General features: G+C 51.5%; 1 protein-coding gene across 1 annotated transcript in view; it reads right to left on the bottom strand.

The window, feature by feature from the left end:
- Positions 1-3,644: 3,644 nt before the first annotated feature.
- LOC114867806 (calsyntenin-2-like) overlaps positions 3,645-19,591 on the bottom strand; it is a 137,146-nt gene continuing 121,199 nt past the window's right edge. Inside the window, exons 9-17 of the mRNA XM_029170825.2 lie at positions 18,619-18,781; positions 14,426-14,592; positions 12,816-12,964; positions 10,254-10,465; positions 7,615-7,785; positions 7,384-7,529; positions 7,163-7,286; positions 5,847-6,022; positions 3,645-5,755 (exon numbers count right to left, since the gene is read on the bottom strand). Coding sequence (XP_029026658.1) covers positions 5,543-5,755; positions 5,847-6,022; positions 7,163-7,286; positions 7,384-7,529; positions 7,615-7,785; positions 10,254-10,465; positions 12,816-12,964; positions 14,426-14,592; positions 18,619-18,781 — 1,521 coding nt within the window. The 3' untranslated portion in view covers positions 3,645-5,542. The remainder of the gene's footprint in view (positions 5,756-5,846; positions 6,023-7,162; positions 7,287-7,383; positions 7,530-7,614; positions 7,786-10,253; positions 10,466-12,815; positions 12,965-14,425; positions 14,593-18,618; positions 18,782-19,591) is intronic.

Below are 19,591 nucleotides of genomic sequence, written 5' to 3'. Positions count from 1 at the left end.
CTGGAAGTAGTATTTTTTTTTTTTCCATAGCTCAAATATCGTCAAACACAAATTACACCACATCAAAGCTCTGGAACAAATGTGTTTGCAACAAAGGTCCACTGTGATAGAAAATCCTTTGGTTTTGTCAGAGCTCCAGATGCTGGTTTTGGTGTGCAGTCAAAATGATGTGGCTCGACACGGATTCCCCGTCCCACAGCCGGCTTTGAATCACAAAGCCCTGTTGTGATCAAAGTTCGGCTCGACGTGGCTTTGGATGCTGAGCGCCGCGTTGATGTCCTAATCTCGCCGCTCCGCGCCTCCGGGAGGAGCGGCGGTGATGCGGGAGGCGGCGTCTCCACCGCCGCGGCCTGAAACGCGTCTCGCCCCAGAGACTGGATCAGCTATAACTCCAGGTCAGGCATCGACCGGCCACTGTAATGCGTCTCCCTCAGCATATAGTGCTGCTCAATAATACACGGAACGGCCCTTTGAAGGTTTATCGAGCGAGCCGGAACGTTGCAGCGGATGACTTGTTAGATCTGCTGCATCCATATTGAGTTGCATCCTCGCAGGGAGGCGTCGCTGATCCTCTGCCTCCGTCACACTCCGTCCAACCTTCGCTCCATGTGTCTCCCTCGACTCGGGTTATTTAAATCCTCCCGTCGGTTTCCTTCAGTCAGAACCTGTTCTCCGTCTGGGTTCCCTCTTCATCCTCTGCCTCGCCTGCTGTGACTGAAGGTGAGTGCATGCGAGTTTTAATCGTAAGGTTGTTTTTTCTTATGTAGATGCCGCTTTCAGCCTTGTCCTGCAGCAGAGTGAGCTGAGGAGGAGATGGATGCTTGGAGGCCACTTGTCTGCTACAGAGATGAGCGGAGATCCATAATTTATGGAGGAAGAATCCTGTACCCGCTTTGCTGGGTGCAGCACTGGCGATCACAAACGCGTATTCAGATGAGACACAAACGCTCATTGACCTACTTGAGGATGTTTATTTTTACACGTTTAAAAACAAAAAAAGCTTTTACTTGCCAGGTAACCTAATTGGCTGCGACCAGTTTAACCAGGTTATTTTAGTTTTCTTTAATACATGCTGCTGGCATCAGTGTCTGTGATTTCATCAGGCCTCCACTATTTAAATGCTGAGCAAACAGTCTGTTCCCGGCGATGGTCAAAAGATGCCAAAGGGGAAACGAGGAAGATGGAGAATAAGGAGAAGGAGCCCGGTTGAATGAGGCCAGAACCTGTGGGGTGGGAGAGGGAGGAACAAGCGTTCTCCTGTTCAGCATCTGACTGATTCAGCTGAATATAAGGAGAACCTGAGCTTGAGCTACTGTTATGCTTAACGAGCGTATAATCCTAAAGGCGCGCTTCTAATTCCAGCTCCAGCTTCCGACGAGACCTGGGTGCGTTTAAAGTGTACGTGAAGGTGAGTCACGCTCTTATCTCACTGACGCACACGCGGCCGCAGCAGGAGGCGCCAGCGTGAGGCCCTTTTCTTATCCAGGCGTCATCTGCGTCGACAGCGGTTCCCCCTCCACGACTTTCACTTTTTATTCGGCGGAACCCGAACCAGGCGGTCCGTCCGGGCCGCCCGTGTGCTGCAGCAACCTTTTCAAATGCCATCATCGGCCTGTAATTGCTGATAAGGTGCCTCATCCGTGTGTCAGACCGGGGCTTTTAGTTGAGCGTGGAGCTGATCACACAGCTGGAAGGACGGCCTGTAACATCAGCCTGCGTCTTGGCCAGATGTTGATTTAAACACACACACACACACACACACACACACACACACACACACACGCTGCTGACGTCAGTGTGCGGAGAACAATGTCATCCTGACCCAGCAGCGAGTTCTGTTCCCTGCAACCGGCCAAAAACAAGCGGGGCTCGTGACCTTTTACTGAGTTAGCCTGTTTTTTGTTAAGGCTGCAATTCGTCATGGAGCAGGACGGTGCGTTCAGGGGCCGACGTGGTGGTGCAGGAAATCCCGCTAGCGTGCGTCTGTCTAAACAAAACAAACTGCTCTCTATTGGAAAAAAAAAACTCTGTTGATCATAAAAACACTAAGTGATATCAGACGACTTCACGCGTGGACTCTCAGCCAATGAGGCAGCGTTTGCTACGTCAACGCTGCCACCTTGTGGTCGATGCTGGTCATTACACCACGGTCGACACCATAGCGTTTAAACCATCACTATCAGTAAACTATTGTTCATCTTGTTCAAACTGGGGGAAAGGTAAAGTTTGCTTGAGCGTCTCAGACGTGACTTCATGAAAAGCAGCCTGGCGACACGCGTTAGTTACCAGTCACGTGGTCGTGGGCCCCGCTCCGTGCGATGCAGCTGGTTCACACCCCGAGGGCAGGTCTCACCTCTCTCCTCTTCAAACACGCGAGCTGTTCGCGTGGAATTTATAACGGCACCTTCACATTTCTGCGCACAGGCCGTCTTTATCGCGGATCCGTCGCATTTCTAGTCAAATTGCGAGTCTTCGTGTACTGTAGGACTCTGGCAGCCGGTTCTGTGGGAACGCGCACTTCTGGGCATCGCTGTGCGACTGCGCCATTACTTGAAAAGATCATTCAATTTATAATATTCGCTTTTGCGCTTTTCCCCGTCTTTGCTTCCTCTGAGAACCCGCTCAAACCCTCTCGCCTTCGTCAAAGCTCCAAAAAGCGTCTCTTTCGAGGCAGGTTCATTATTTATACGCAGCCGCTTCCACGTCGCCCCCGCGGGAAAACGCCGTGATTGACACTTTTGCGGCCTTCGCGCAAACCGCCATCATCCCAAACAGTGACGCTGAGAAAAAGCCAGTATCACCTCGTCTCCGGAGAGAAGTGGGTTTTTGAAAGGGGGGCGATGATGACTTCACGTTTACAGGCTGCGATCTGAGGCTGGTGGCGTTTGATGGAGTGGGAGCTTTTCTTTGCGCGATCTCTTTGCTTTTGTGAGTCAACAGTGAAGGCGGCGGCGCCCGGAGCCTCCCCTCCACACACACACACACACACACACACACACACACACACACACACACATACACACAGTCCGCCTTCTAACCCAGAACATAAAAAGTCCCGCACTGAATAATTGAGCTCCTTTATACTAAGTTGGTGCATGTCTTCTATTGTGAGCAATAATATCCCGATTGGCACAGATTTTAAGAGCTCTTTCTAAATGATATTTCGTCCACTTCGGCGGGTCCTTTCTCACAATCTCGGTAGTTTTCAGTTTCTTGCTGCGCTTAAGCTAAATTTAGTGTGTTCGTTGTTGTTTCTTCTAATAATAGGTTCAAGCTTTGCCGCCTGTGATGCCAAGCAGCGTTGCAGCACACATTCCTATGGATCGACAACAGGCCCAAACTGAGAACACAGTGTTATCCTGTGTTTATAACCACATGCTCACAAGCTGCACAAAGGAAAAACAAACCAATAGTGTTCTTATGTGTCTTATTGTTTCACAGAATGCAATGAAAGATGATGCTAAACAGGCTAATCCATTTTAGATACAGGAGTAATACAAGAAACAGTAATGTTCTCCATAGGTTCTCAACTCAAGTCAACACAAAGTTTCTACTTTAAACTTGTGCTGCAATCTGACACCTCCATTTTTATTTTATTGATTTTTATTCCCAGTTCTACGAAGATCACACAAGAGTCCGAGCGCTTGATTCCAAAAGAAGGTTTTATTGGCCAGTTTACAGAAAGTGCCGTCGTGACCATGTCAAAGGAACCAGACTCGAGAAACCGGAGGAAATAAAAAAATGTACACATTATACAAGGTTTCCATGTTGATTTCGCCGGCCACCTCTTCTAAATTAAACGTCAGGACAACATTCGGGCCAATGCAAAATCCACCGAAGGTTTCAGGGGGTTGTGACGTCACAAGACCAGGTATCACAGCATATGAAGGAAAGTCTGAAACAACGTATGGACACAGAGCTACAGTTTATACATACAGGGGGTTTTCCAGCTGCAGCTCTAGGTCGACGGAGGAAACGTGTCACTGTACCATGAGATGATAATAATAAGAAAACCTGCAATAGTCCCACAATGGGGAAACCATCAGCCGCTGCGCTTCTTTCCTCCTGCTTCTTTGCTTTCAAACATGGCCACAGCCGGGGATTAATGCCTGTTCACGTCGAGGTGGAAACACTGGGTTTTCAGATAAAGTCAAACCTCTTTAACCCCCGTCCTTTTATCTGGGCTCCAAACAAATCGAGATTTGCAATTTCTGGAGGTTGAGTTAAAAGTAGTGGAGGTTTCAGAGATTCACCACTCTAGTGCAGAAGCTCTTATTTTGGAAGGTTACAACAACTCAAATCATTTTCTATTTTTACTGGTTGCTCATTCATTAACTTTAACGCTGTACAGCCTGTAACGCAGCGTTCTTCCTCCCATTGAGAACTCCTCACAGGACCTCGTGGCTCTGACTTTGTTCAGACAACCTGCTTATTTTCCCCCGGAGACGCTTTGACCGACGGTCGCTACGGAGACGGCGGCGCATCCGTCCAGACGAACCCGAGCCACCGTCAGCTGGAATGATGTGAACACAGGGAGAAACACAGTGATGACGACACGGGGGGGGGGGGGGGGGGGGGGGGGTTAGCTCTGTAAAGACCCCTGCAGGGTAAAGGGCCGGGACGTGCACATACAGATGGAGACACGGCTCGTGTGCTGTGTACAGGTGGAGGAGGTGTGTGTGTGTGTGTGTGTGTGTGTGTGTGTGTGTGTGTGTGTGTGTGAGAGACGGGCGAGGCCTGGTGGAAGGGTCACCTACTATACTCAGTATTTACATGAAAGGAGTGTATAAAAATTTACAAGGAGAATCCTGTGACTGTCCCAAGAACCCCCAACGCAGACCCTCCAGCTAATGCTCAACGCGATGGATGCAACAGCACGAGCATCTTTTTTTTCCTTTTGTGTTTGTACCATTGAAAATATTCTATATTCTGAAAAATCACCTGGCTTTGCCACAGAGGGTAGCATAGAGACTGATACATATCATGAATATACAAACTAAAAATAGTCACTTCCTGTATGTTTTCATAAATAAAGACTGTATTGCATTTGTATGAGACATCAGACACGTCTGTGTGACATTGGACACGTCAAACTGAAGGAGTGGAAAAGTGAGATCAAACGACTGGATTTCTAAAGACTGTTGTTGAGAAGGAAAACCATCTCTCTGGCGTTAGGTTTGATGACTGTCTCTTTAAGAAGGATAAGAGCCACTTGATTGAGGAGCAGATCTAGTGTCGTATTATTTATCATCAGCTGTATAAAACGGGAGGTTTTCGGACAAGGCTAAGGTTAAATCATTGTGTGTGTGTGTGTGTGTGTGTGTGTGTGTGTGTGTGTGTGTGTGTGTGTGTGTGTGTGTGTGTGTGTGTGTGTGTAATCTTCCAGTAGGGGGCGACATTACCTCATTGTTTAGAGCATAAACATCACATACAGTCTGTACAGTTTGATTCATTCATTTCATTGCAGGTTTCAGTATGAACGTGTGTGTGTGTTTGTTTACGTGTAAGTGTGTGTGTGTGTGTGTGTGTGTATGTGTGTGTCTCAGTAAGATATTGTTGTTTTGTCCCAGTTCTGTCCCTTCTTGCTCGGGCGCTGCATCCTGGGGAGCTGGACGTCTGTCTCCTCCTCGCTGTCGTCTGACTCGGCGCTGGTGATGTCGTCCTCCTCTTCCTCGTCGTCGTCCTCTTCGTCCTCTTCGTCCTCCTCCTCCTCCTCACTGGCGTCTCCTTGCGCAGCCTGCGGGTCCTGCAGGTTCTGTGTCAGGTTTTTAGAAATAGGGTGATGATGAACACACGCGTTTACCTCGGCTCCACCCCTCCCCCCGTGCCCCCCCCCGTCCTCCTACCTCCATCGGGTTGACGGTGATGGTCAGAGCGGCGTCGTCCCAGGCCGCCTCCGAGTCTTTGACCGCCCTGACCTCCTGCTGGTGGGTCAGGTGGATCCGGTAGACGCCCAGCACCACTACGACCACCAGGGCGGCGATGCACATCACGATGACCACGGTGGCGGCGCTCGGTACACCTGAAGGCGAGAGAGGAGACAATAACGAAAAGGAGGCAGAGCGGCGAGTGCAGAGAACGTTCTCCTCTTCCTCTCTTCCTTTTCATGATCCAGTTACTGTCGCGTGGCCGTCCATCCGTCACCTGACTCATTCCCTTTGCTTCACTGGAACGGCCTGAAACCATCCACACATGACTCTGGCGTCTGCCGCTGTTTAGACATCGAGCACAGCTTGAGCTCACGGCCTGCTGGCGTGAATTCAGAGGAATAAGAGCTGAACATAGTTCTAAGTGCGTTTCAAAAAAAGTTGTATCATAAACCCTCTTTAGTGGCGTAACCAAAACATACACCCAGGGACCTCTCTTGATCTAAAATGTTCATTCCTCCTGCTCTGATCTGCAGGCGGCTGAAGGAACGCGGCTTCTCCACGCCTGCCGCTCGTCTCCGCTGGAGCGAGGCCGCGCGTGGAACAGGGCTCGACTCTTCAGACGATCATTTGATTCCGCGCCGCCCCAAACGTTCGCGCCGGGTCGGGCCGCTTTGATGTCCGTGCGGGCGCCCGGACGACGCCTCGTCTGATGACCCGTTTACGCCGAGTCACTCCTGCAGCCTGATGAGTGCCGCCATAAACAGACTAGAAAGCAGACGGTTCCCTGGGATCAGTCCGTGTTTACACCATCGCACGCATAAAAGGCTCACTTTTATTTTTGATCGTTTCCAGAGTCTTGGTTCGGAGGAAGTCTCAGAATTCGTCCTTCCATCTATTTAAATGATCCACAAAGTGGCACCATGACAACAAAGCTACTAAATCACTCCTTCTGTCAGTCGGACCTCATTCTGTTCTGACCCGCTCATCTACAGGTCGCGACTTTGTCTTTGCTCAGACCCTGTTTTTTCTACATCTCTCACTTCATCTCACAGCCAGTCCTTGACAGACGCCCCAGAAACAACACAATTATTGTTGTAAGTGTTATTCACTCCCCCTGTCAGCGGTTTCACAGCGGTGGCTGCATGTGTTCACACTAGACCAACCAGGACCGGTGTGTTTGAACAGAGCAGGAAAACGAGCATCATCGCTAATAGGTTGGGTTGAAAACGGGTCAAACGACAGAAAGGCGAAACACTGAAACAGTGGAAGCGCTGCGTGTTTGCTCTTCCTACCCGAGCCGTGGCCGGGGAACAGGTCGTGCACCGCGGCCGGATGATGGACCACCTGCATGTACTGGGGCGGCGCCACCATGTGGCTGACGTGCTCTCCGGCTTCCGAGGAATGCAGGACGCTCACCTGGTGGCAACGAACGGCAGTGATGAGAAACGCATCCAGCCTGTTCTGCGTCACGATGACCCGCAGCCGGTCCAGTCCGCCCCTCGCACCCACCCACCTCCAGGTTGAACTCGTTGCTGGTGTAGCGTCCGTTGAGCTCCGAGCAGGTGAGGCGGAACCGCCTCTCCGTCAGCTGCCCGGGCCTCCAGTTGTAGTAGCGCACCTGTCGGATCACCTGCTCGTAGTTGGCCATGGAGTCCACGCCTGAAAAGGAGCGCGCGCCGCTTTTACCATCATGCCACGCCAGCCTCCGCCGACCGCCGGGCGCGCCGTCGCCATAGCAACCTACCGTATATGGACATGCCGGAGGTGGAGTTGGTGGCGTCCAGGTGTCTCCCCAGCAGAACGCTCCGCTGCAGCTGCAGCGACTCCCGCCCCGGCGCCAGCTCCTCCCCCAGCACCAGGATGTCACAGTAGTCCAAGTTATGAATGATCTCCTCCAGCACCCCAGGGCGACGCGCTGCACACACACACACACACACACACACACACACGCACCTGTCATTTGTGTTGTGTCATTCTGGACGCTTGTGAATGAAAACCCCTGAGCAGTTTTGCAGAACCGCATTTCAAACAGGACACAAACTTCCACACTCCAATTACTCCTCGTGGAGCCACGAGCTGCTGCGGTAACAAGTCCCATCACAGCACCCCCCCCCCCCCCCCCCCGCTGTGCGCTCCCAGGGGACGGAGGCCCGTCGAGCAGGTTCCCAACGGAAGCGACAGGCACGCGGGGCCGGTGGTCGCCGGGAGACGAGGCAGATGCGACGCGCTGAGACGGGGGAGAGCGAGCAAACGCCCAGAGAGGAATGGAGTTCCACGTGTGAAGCCTGAGCGGAGCGGAACGCGGCGTTTTATACTCGAGCGGCTGCTGGAAGGAACGGGTCAAACGTGCCTCTCGCTGTCTGCTCGATGTTAAACACTTAAACACATGAATGGGAACAAGATGCCGCAACTGACAACATCTACAGTGTGAGGAGAAGATCCCGAGCACGGGGCCGTCCCAGGAACAGCGCCTGTGATCCTTCAGCCCACAGTGATCAGAGCCGCTGTGTGGGTGGGCTCTCCACAAAGAATTACAAAGATCAGAGGAGACTGAGAGAGACGAGCAGCAGCAGTAAGTGCTGACAGCCTGGGACTAAAGGAGCCGGAGCTAAAGGGAACGCGCCACAGACGAGACGAGACGAGACGAGGGCGAGAACAGAAGATGGCCGTGAACGCAAGCGGGTCAAAACGGCCCGGTTCTGACTGAGCGGCGAATCAGAGGGGCACAAAGAGGGGCGGCGGCGCCAGAGAGAGATGAACAAAGCGCAGACGAGGGCGAGCGGGCGATTAACGGGGTCCAAAAGAAAGTTACCGCACGCCCTGCAATAACGTGTGATTCATCTCAAATCCCTTAAGCCCGGAGAGAACACGAAATCTGCTCATTATGGAAACTTCATGGCGTCTCTCCCACACGCGCGCTCTCTTCCGCCTCCTTCTTCCCTGCTCTTGTTTCTTGCTCTGGCTTCCAGCTAATCTCTCCCTCCCAGCTGCCGTCTCTGTTTCACCCCCCCCCCCCCCCCCCCCGTCACGTCCCCCACAAAGGAAGGCTAAAACCCCCCGCTTATCTGCGTCTAATTGGCCGCGGGCGCCGGGGTCCGGGGTCCGAGCCGGGCCGGGCCGGGCCGATCGCAGGTCGAGGCCTCGGCGCCGCCGGGATCGAGGCGTCGCGCTCGTTTGCAGCCACTTAAGGCGCCGTGACCCGAAGCAGGCTTCTAGTGGGAGGCGGGAGGACTCTGCGGATGAGTGCGGGAGCAGTGCAGGAGCCAATTCCTCCAACATGGACCTGCGTAGAGAGGGATGAACCGAGCAGCAGGACACTGGATCGAGGCCGGCAGCGCTGCAGATTACAGCCGGCGAGGAGGGAAACCTGTGGAACTGGAGCTGAGTGTGTGTTCTTATACTTCCCCTTCAGCCATGATATACAGCATTACCCCATCAGCTAAGAGCCAAAAGAACACATTTCATATAATTAAACAGTAATTGTTTCTGGCTAGAGATACAAACCAGTGTGAGGTGGAGACTATTAATTATAACAAAGGTTTTTTTCCATTGGCCATTGGTGCTTCTCTAAACGCTTTAGGAGCATCCTAACATAACAACAGGCCTCAGCGTCTTACAGCTGAGGCTTCAGATGCGGAGGAATTCCTGTTGCTATGCTGCAGGTGGCAACCGAGGCAAGGTTGAGTGGCAGAGCTGTACCGGCCCGTCCTCATCGTCCTCATCGGTGTTGTTCATGTGTATTTATTCCTCTCAGACCTGGATCCGACATAAATTGTCCCCTGTCTGTCACGTAGCACACTTTAATATTATCATAGATTGTAGCAGCTGGAGTGTTATGAGGGCTCTGAGGTAAATGAAGCCTCATAGATGTGTGTGTGTGTGTGGGGGGGTGGGGGTGGGGGGGGGTTCTGATTTATGGATATGAATGTGTGCGGAGAGAAACAGCTCCAATGAAAAGTCAAGGACTGGACGCCTTCACTCACGTAAACACACGCTTGCTTCTAGCGAGTTGAAGAACTCATGAATTCATCTCCACCAGATGAAGGAGCGCCGGCTGCGTGAGACGCGGCCTCGCGGGACGGCGCCGAGGCTCGTTTTGACGGGAGTCAGGTGGCGCCGCGCGTTATCAATATGAAGAAGGGTTTAATTATTTAGTCAGGACAGATTTCCACCTGCAGGGACGCACGCTTCACCCACTTCACGCTCAAACTTGGATAAACTTGTGTAAAGCTGTCAACCGTGAAAAGTGAAATACTATTGAAAATGAAAATGTGCCATAAAAATGTCCAAAATACAGAAGCCCAGTATTTGTCAAGGTGATGTATTGATGATGATGTAGGGTCCATCTGACAACACAAAGCGGTCCAGATGTTGACCTCTGACCTGCGCGGTGTGCGTCGGCGTCCGCCCTGGTCACGGTGCTGATGATGTGGAGGTCCTCGAACAGAGCGATGCCCTCGGGTCCTCGCAGGTCCGACGCCGGCCAGCTCAGCCGCTCCACCCCCGTGATGGTGATCCTGGGCTCGCTGGGCTGCAGCACCATCACCACGGCGTCGATGTCGGGGATGGTGATGCACGTGTCCTCGCCGAAACACCTGGAGGCGGAAAGGAGGACGGGCGACAGGTCGAACGAACAAACGGAAGTAGAGCCGACTGAATCGAAAACAAAAATAATGTGACTTATATGAAAGTAAATGATGATATTTTCATGTTGTGCTGTGTGCGTCCATTCAGGACTGTGTATTTCTGAAGCACGTCCGTCGATTACCACATCAGTGGAACTGAAAGAGACGCTAAAACAGGAGAGGAAGACGAAGAGGTGTTGAAAGTGGAGGAGGTGGAGGTGGTGAAAGTGGAACAAACAGGCCTCTCTGCTGCTTCCACGCTCCACCAAAGGCCTCCTCAGGCTGACAAACATCTGTCAGTGGGAGGGACGTGAGTGGTTCCTGTCTGTGTGAGCCGTGAGCTCACCTCCTCCGTTCTCCCACCTGCAACCGGGCGTCTGCGTGAACTTGAATTCAGAAAGTTCCCACCCGCTGTGGGTGCTTTACATCAACCAGCAATGGCTGAACGTTTGCTCCGCCATTTAAAAAGGCCAAATTCAACAATGAGCTTCTGGAAACGCTTTAGTTTTAATCCCTGACTCTGTGTCTGGCGGCTGAACGCGGAGCCGCGGTCGCCCGTCCTCCTCCGTTGTCTGAGGCCACGGTTCGAGACAAAAACAGGTTGGGGGCATCGCGTAATCTCCCCGCCGTGCGTGCGCCCCGCGCGCGGGCGCCGAGCCAGCGCCGCGAGCGCTGGGAGATAGAGGCCCGCTGATGCAGGGAGACGGCTGCTGCGTGGGCCTGCAGAGACGGGGGAAGCTGGAGCCGCTCCAACTCAATTATAAAGAAATATGACAAGGGAGCCTAAAAGGGCTGTTACCGAGATTAGTGGCCGTTACTTGTATTTTCTCAGTGCCCCAAGTAATTGCAGTTATTAGGAAACAAATTTAATTGCATTTGGGGAAATTAATTAACGCATGTGTGTATTTGATGCCCTCCGTGACAGACTGGGGGAAGTTGTTGGTGCTGCGGTGGGAGGTGGACTCAACCTGGGCGACAGACAGCAGTCACCTTCAAACTCGAGAGCTTCCACACACATAATGTTGGAAGAGTCTTGTTTGTGTCTCACTGCGGTTTTCTGAACCCGGCTTTCATCGGATGCTCGACGATTCTCAGTCTAATCGCTGGTTGGTGAAAAGACAGCGACACATTGAATTAGTCCCACGGCACCTGTATTTATACACTGTACAACAATTACGGGATCACGTATGAGTCGCCAGGACCGCGCAAGCAGCTGCTGTCTCAACTGGAGACAATAGCTGTCGAGCGGAGCAGCTGCTAATTACGAAACAGTAAAAATAACATTTTCCTCACTCTTTCTCAGCCGCGTCGCGCCTGTTTCGAGTGGGATGCTTTATTTATGTTGACAGCGAGTACACGAAGTCGGCGAAACCCTCTCCGTGAAGCCCACGAGGCCTGTTGTTAACATCAGCGCTGTCGGCCTAATTATTTTTTCGGTGCCTGCAGTAATTGCCCGTATTAGGGAGAAACCAGTTTCGCCGCGTGGCCAGGTTTTATTTAACGCCTGCGTACGAGCGAGGAGCGGAGGCCCGTCGGCGGCGGCGCGAAGGGTTAAAGACGCAGCTCTTCCACCCGACGCGCCAGAAAAAACTTCAACATGCAGCCATGACGCAATCCGTCATTAGTATAATATATTCCTTGATAATCGCTGAGCCTTTAGCTAAAATGCAACACGCACGCTGCCGGTTGAAGTTCTCGCAGCCGTGCGCCAAACCCAACAAGGAGGTGGAGTGAAAACCCCCGGGTTGAGCTGCAGGGGGCTGCGAAAATTTAAAACAATCATGAATTTTAATGGTAATCCACCGAGGGAGCCTGTTTTACCAGCCCCCCCGAACACCCCCCCCCCCCATCCCCTCGCACGCTCGCTCTTTGTATCGCTCTCTCTCACATTCCTCTGGCAAAACCCAGGCAGAATTATTAATACGGAACGTGAAAATGTAAAAAAAAAAAAAAAAAAACGGCCCCTGGTGGCGACAGCAAACAGAAAACGTGTTAAGAAAAAGAAAAAAAACATGAAGCGACGGCGGAGGAAAAGGGGAAACGGAGAGAGAGAGACGAGAGAAGAAGGAGACGGGATCGGTGTGTGTGTGTGTGTGTGTGTGAGTGTGTGTGTGTGTGTGTGTGTGTGTGTGTGTGTGTGTGTGTGTGTGTGTGTGTGTGTGTGTGTGTGTGAAGGGAATATTGCATGAGTCAGACGCTGATATCTGCTGTGTTGTCTTAACACTTAACAGACGTGTCAGGGTGGGCTGTCTCGTATCTGAGACGAGCGCGTCGCAGGAACAAACGGAGCGCCGGCAGAGGAGGAAGCGCCTGAACTCACTGTACGACGGTGGAGATGTGCAGACGCCGGATGCCCGGCGTGGGAAACTGCCGCGAGTTGATGTAGGAAACCTTCCTGACGGCGGCGTTCATGTTCTCCAGGTCCTCTCCCTCCATCACCAGGATGGACTGGGCCGGGTTGAAGTGGAACTGCGGAGACGGGAGACACAAAGTGAAGGCTCCGTGCGTCTGCCTACGTGGTCTGATCCGTATTCGGCTCCTTCCTGTCAGCATGTGTTTAGTCCCATCTGTTATCGTGACCCGAGGGCCGAACGGAGCCTCTTTAATATGAAATCCGTCCACCGGCCGCTTCAGGAGGTCAAAAGGTCAAAGCTGTCATCAACAGTTCAAAAGGTCCCAAACCTTTAAACGCATGTGTCGGTCATTTTTCTCCGCTGCTGCTGAGTCTATGAACAATCACCAGTGATGCGACTACTGTTAGCGGTGATAAATCACCTGGTGTTATTACGTTACGGTGGGTGAAAGTGAGTGTCTGAGGAAGGATCAAAACAAATGATAATAGTAATAGCAGTAGGTACAGCTGTGTGTAGTGAACAACCTGGGCCAGGAAATAGTGGATTCTTCTCAGGAGTCAAAGCGAGCGAGGTGGAGGTGGAGACGCGCGTCCTCCAGTTGTTTTTGATGGTAGGAATTTGAGGCCATCCTCCGCTTATAGAGGTTTTAGGGGGTTCCCGCTGGACGGAGCCGAGCGTCTCTGAGCAGCGGGGTGATGGTAGTTCAGCACTCCCGGGGTCCCCCCCCCATTTCCCCCCTCACACCTTCCAGTCTCCTTTCATCTTCTCTCCTCCTTTGCCGTACTCCCCCCCCCTCCCTCCCTGCCATTCCCCTCCTCTAAGAGCTAAGAGCCGTCCTTAAGTCTCCCACAGACTTGTGGGACCCGGACGAGTGAAACCCGAAAGAGCTCTTGAAAGATAACAACGGTGGAGAGGATGTCCTTCTCGGCGCCGTCACATCACCCACCTGATCCCATCACGCCTCCTCAAAAGGCTGGCAAAGATCTGCAGCGCGATGCAAAGGCAGCGCCGTGGAAGCAGAGGGAGCCTGAGGAGCTGAGGGTGGGCGGGCGACGACTTCCAGTCTCCACAAACCCCATCCATCTCCTGTGCCCTCTATCTTCCACGGTGGCGAAAGATGGATTATTTGAACCAGAGAGGGCGAGACAGCCGCGGCGGAGGAGTTTCAAGGGATCCGAGTGTGGACTCAACTGTGCCGATTTACAGATTTTTATTGTATTTCTGCAGGGAGCCAACTGTGTGTTTAGCTGTATGTACACGGAGCACAGACAGGATGCTGTCAGACGGCTCAATGTGGGATGTGGACAATGACGCAGGCATTAGAACAACAGCTCCTGGGAAGCAGACAGGCCTCTCTTTGCACAGAGCAGAGACTTGAGGGAGTCCTGCCTTTAGTGCGAGGTGGTCCAGCAACCAGAAGGGATTTCTATCTGAATTTCATCAACAAAGCCTTCAATTACCTCAAAATGATGATCTTAGAGTTAGAGTCACTATTTACGAAGCAGCTCTTTGGTTTTTAGAATTCAGGTTCCAGAGTCCCGAGCTCCTTCTACCCGCGTCGCGTGTGTGTGAGTACCTTTATGCTCTTATCGAGGCTCTCCAGGGAGTTGATGTCCAGCCCCTCTTTGCAGGCCTGCAGACAGGAAATTACTTTCTGGCTCTCAATCTTCCCTGGTCGGATGGTGAGTCCAGACAGGCTGCCCCGGAAGTACTGGGTGAACCTGGGCTTGGTGACCTCCCCCCCTACACACACACACACACACACACACACACACACACACACACACACACACACACACACACACACACACACACACACACACACACACACACACACACATTCAATATCATCAAGCTGTGACCCTCTGTAATTATAGGTCGTTATTGCCAAATAATGTGACTGCACCACAGTCTGCTGCTGTAAAAATGAAAGTGCTGCTCCGTGGGCCCAAGCGCGCTAAATAAAGGTAAGGAAAAAGTCAGCACATTTAAAACGTGTCCTTTGAACTCCATAAAGGCCAAAACCAACTAGAGGAGTCTCCAAACCACTCATTAGCTGAAAGGTTACTAGCTTTGGGTATCAGAACCTCACCTTTCCACTCCTGCCTCTCCTTTTATTTATTTCCCAGCATCCCCCTCCTGTCTCTCTGGGCTCCACCAGATGTGGCGGTGGATCTGAAGCCTTTAATGCTAAAATGAAGCCGTCCCTTCATCTAAGAGCGTTTGCCATCAAAGAGTCCGAGATTGTTCGTGTATCAAAAAACGTTCGAGGGGCGAAATGGAGACGCAGCCGAGGTGCATATCAAAAAAAAACCTGGCTTCAGTATCTGACGGTGACACTTCCCGCTCTCACACCTTTTTTATATTGTTAAACTAGCATGAATCATTTTGATGGCTACTACTATTACATACGGCAAACAAAGGGAGCTGCCCAGTCATTTAACACTGCATTGATGTAAAGCAGCTCAAGGCCCAGCACTCACCTCTCTTGATCTTTCAACCTCTCTGGAGTCTCGTCTCCGCATGGACAGCTGTGCTTTCTGGACCGCGTCTTAACTGGCATCCGAGATACAACAATTTATAGCCGCATCCCACTTCCTGCCAAGCGTCCTGGACCGCCTCAGCCCGTGCATATGGTCAACAAGCTGCAGGGATGATTCTACCTCTAGAGGCCCCTTCGGTTTGCTCTATGTCTTGTTGAGCCAGTCAATTTTCTCTGAGCATCATCCAGTGTGGCAACAAAGAGGAGATGTCACAACTCAGAATACCGCTACTTTTAACCCAGGCGGCCCCGCAACCTGAAAGTGGCGGCCATCTGGGTCCGTGGCACCGCCCGGAAGCCTGGCGCCGGTGGTGGAGGCGGCGTCGCTCATTAGAGGAGCGGGGACAGGCTTTCATGCAGTCAGCCGTGACCTTTGGGGCCTAAATGTGCAACCGCTACAGGTCTGACGCCTGTCAAAGCCGGCTCGCACGCTAACGAGGCTAAAGTCACAGCACGCGTGAGCTACTTGATCTTTAATAAATCACTGGAAGTCAGCGAATGAAAAAAAAAAAACACGAGCTGCATAAACGTGTGCACTGGACCTTTTGTTGTGGCGGCTCTTTATTCAGCTCCAAGCCTTTAATCTGACGTTTATGTCGGAGGCGCCGATCGCCCAGGTGGCGGCCAAGAGGCGAGGGGCGCTTCCAAACGAGCGACGGGCACAGCTGGAGGCTGAAGTGACACCAGTATTCACCGGTGGCGCTGACCCAGATTCACCCGATCGCCCAGTCAGCGCTGCTGGAGGCGGTGGTGACCTCACCGTTCCGATCTGGTGTTCCTTATTCCCACGAGTGCGACGCTGCACCGCGTGGAATTCTCCGCAGGCCAAATAGATCAGTTACGGGGCCTTTAAGTAATTACACCTGATAGAATCTGTCACAGGCATTTCAGCATTTATATTGGCTGGATGAATGAAAGGCCCTATTTTACTGTTTATTAGGAACCAATAGCTTCAGAATTTACTAGCAGCCGCGCGGAGTGCTAAATCTGCCGCCGCAGCGTATAAATGCTCTATATGTGAGGCTCGGCTCCATGTGCAGTAAAAGTTAATAACCATAGCGGACCCGCAGTCAACCCGTGGTTAGGGTTCACGCCGACGAGTCCGGACACGGGCGCGCGCGGCAAATATGTGCAGGAGGTCGGATACTGATCTCAGTTATCACGTCCAGCGAGCGCTGCGCGGTAGCACCGCTGCGTTTCCCTCCGGCCCGGCCGCTCCTAGGATGTAAACCTCTCCACTCAGTAGCACCCTGACAGATGTAATCAATTTAGGTTGTGGCCAGAGAAACCATTAAGGGTCCCAGGCAGAGGATAAAGAAAAGAAGCGGTGGAGAGGGGGCTTCGGGGGCGATGAGGAGTGATGCTGATAAGGGTGATAAAACCACTGATCATTCCACTTTACAGAGGCTGCTTTTTACGCGATGCCGGCGCTCCGCTCTATAGATCTTCCTTCTCCTTTTTTACTCCGGGTTATTTGCCTGATTTCCAAAAGAGCAACAGATGAAACTGGAGAGGCATGGGTGAGCTGGAAATAAGATCATTACTTAAAGCTAAGTGTGAGAGATGGTCTCTCGCTTGCAGCGTGATTTATGGCACTTGGCCCGTATCAGCGCCCGCGTGTGGCTCCTTATTCATAATACTGTGCTATGCACACATATTTATGCTTGTTTATGTATGTAATCATCGACACCTCCTCTCACATGCTTCCTGCTGCGGCGGGGGAAGTCAGCGGGGCCGAGCGGCGGCGCGCTATTACACGGCGGAGGCAGAAGGGGAGTGAGATAAATTGAGTGTGTTGCTCCCGGTGTCTGAGTGTTACACACTTGAAGATGAGCACAGTCCGCGGGGTCAGAGGGTAAATATAGGCTGACTGCGTGAAAACCGCAAAGCAAGCGCTTCCTGCCTGAGGTGAGGGAATAAAGGATGGGTGGAGGTAACCCTTAGTATTAGAAGACTGGAGGGAAGTGTGTGAACACACACCGTGTTTGACTGTCACAGTGGCCGAACAGCTTCCTTTGTGTAGCGGTTCATCCTGAGACATTAACGTCATCGTCAGCTCGTGGACCGAACTGCGAGTTCTGTTGTCTGCTTCCATTGGGCGATTTGGAATATGGCAAAACATCCTTCTTTTATTTTTGCTTGCTGAAGCAGTGGACACAATATGTCGACCAAACCATCAGCGCTACAGGGACAGAATGTGGGAGTTAAATTTCCACGAGTCTTCAAATCAGACGACCTTTGACCTAAAAGGTTCCACACGCACTGATTGATGTCTGAAACCTAAGATCCAGTAAATATTAGAATCTTTGCACATTGCACAAATATTAGACATTGCACTGACAACAGTGCTACTGAATGAGCCGATGTTATTATTTTCTCAGTGAGCTGAACATTAATGCTTTACAGCAGTTCCACCTGTGGTAAATTTCCTTTCAAAACGGAAACACAATTATAGCTGAAGCGTCAGAGGCCAGTTAGAAAATAAAAGAGCTCATTTTTTAGACCGGTTGGAATCAAAACGCCGGCCACTTAAAGCCCGGCGCTCTGAAAAGCCAATCTGCTGCAGCTAATGGCTTACGTGAAAGTTTCACAATCACCTCCACATCGCTGTGCTCAGACTTACCCCCCAACTAAAACACAAATGGCCTCTGACCATCCGTTCCTATTCAAGGCCAATTTAATCCTTCTAAAGGCTCGCGGTGTTCAATAAAAGGGGGGGGGGTGCATCGCCGCCCATGAACACCACACGAGATGGTCCGGCGCAGACACACGTTTCTATCTGGGGCCAAGCATCGCTGAGCGGTTTCATTTAGCCTCTCAGATCAACAATACGCTGCACTGTGTGAAAAAGTGGCCTTTATTCCACCCCGGTGCAATTAGTGGCAGCTATCCTTTTAGAGGACGCTTTAATTGTACGTCTTCATTCACACGGCTTCAATCGTTTGTCAAAGACGGACTAAGTGCTCTTCTTAATTACATTGTTCAAAGAACATGTTCCGCACTTAATGACTCCCTTAGTAACAGTACTTCAGACAATATTATTCATATTCCTAAACTTGCTCATATATAAAAACGGTCTTCAATCAGCAGAAGAGCCAAAATGCCTCTTTTGAGCGTTTTGAAAGGCTTGTTTTCAGCCGAACACACATCGCACTTTTAATTCTAAAGAGGCTGAAAGGAGCCACGGATTGTCGTCATCAGTCGTTGGGCTGAGCGGCGCGTGTCACCTTGCCAGCAGGCGCCCACCGTCAGCTGGACGTCGATCTGCGACGGGTGGATGGGCCAGTCGTCCGTCACCAGGTAGGGGTCGTAGGTCACGCCGTCCACGTACAGCGTCACCACGGGGAACTCCACGTTGATGACGTAGTAATGCCACTCCTTGTCGCAGATCTGCGGAGAACAGGGGATGATCGCGTGTTTGAGATCCGGTGGAGCTACAGGAAGTTCACGGTTAACATTTATTCAGTCACAGCATTCGGATGCTCTGACAGGGACTTGTGTGGACCTTTAGATGCTCTGCGAGGCGCTTACAGTACTTACAGAAGCATCAGTCAGTGAGATGCAAGCGCTGCGCTTTCACAGTCACTGTCGAGAAGATCAGAAACCTGGTGACAGACATCTGCAAATCAGAGAAGCTAAACTCTTCAGGAGAGTTCCACCCGAGGAAGCGTTTTTTTTCATTCCTCACCACGATTTTCTTCAGCTCAACGGTTAAAATGTCTCCTTTACTGCACTTGTGAAGACTGATGTGCATTTTCAGAGGTCTTTTCAATTAGTCTAGTGATATTACTGTACTCATATTACTGAAAACTTTCATGCAGCACATGAGGTGTTAAATTCATGAAACGATGTCAGAATTTTAATGGCATATAATCAACAGGTTCTGTTTTTGTAAAGGTCAAAGGTCAAACTTGAAAGCTAACATATAAAAACCGCATTAGTGAGCCACAGGACGGGGCCGTTCACCCAAAGCCAAACTAGCAGGATGTCTCAGCCATCTGACTCCGTCTGTCACCATGACGACCGGTTTTAATTTTTACATTAAACCTTGGATTAAAGTTGCCAGTCTGAGTGGGTCCCTCTGGATTCTGCAGTCTGAAGCCCGTTTTGAATAATGCTGGACCGTACAGTACCACTCGTCAGCATGCTTGACCATTCCCCCCGTCCCGCTGTGCATTTTAATTAAATGCGGAAGCCCAC

This window comes from Betta splendens, chromosome 13 (assembly GCF_900634795.4).
Source record: "Betta splendens chromosome 13, fBetSpl5.4, whole genome shotgun sequence".
In the NCBI taxonomy this organism is placed as follows: domain Eukaryota; kingdom Metazoa; phylum Chordata; class Actinopteri; order Anabantiformes; family Osphronemidae; genus Betta; species Betta splendens.
This window is presented reverse-complemented; position numbering and strand designations above follow the sequence as displayed.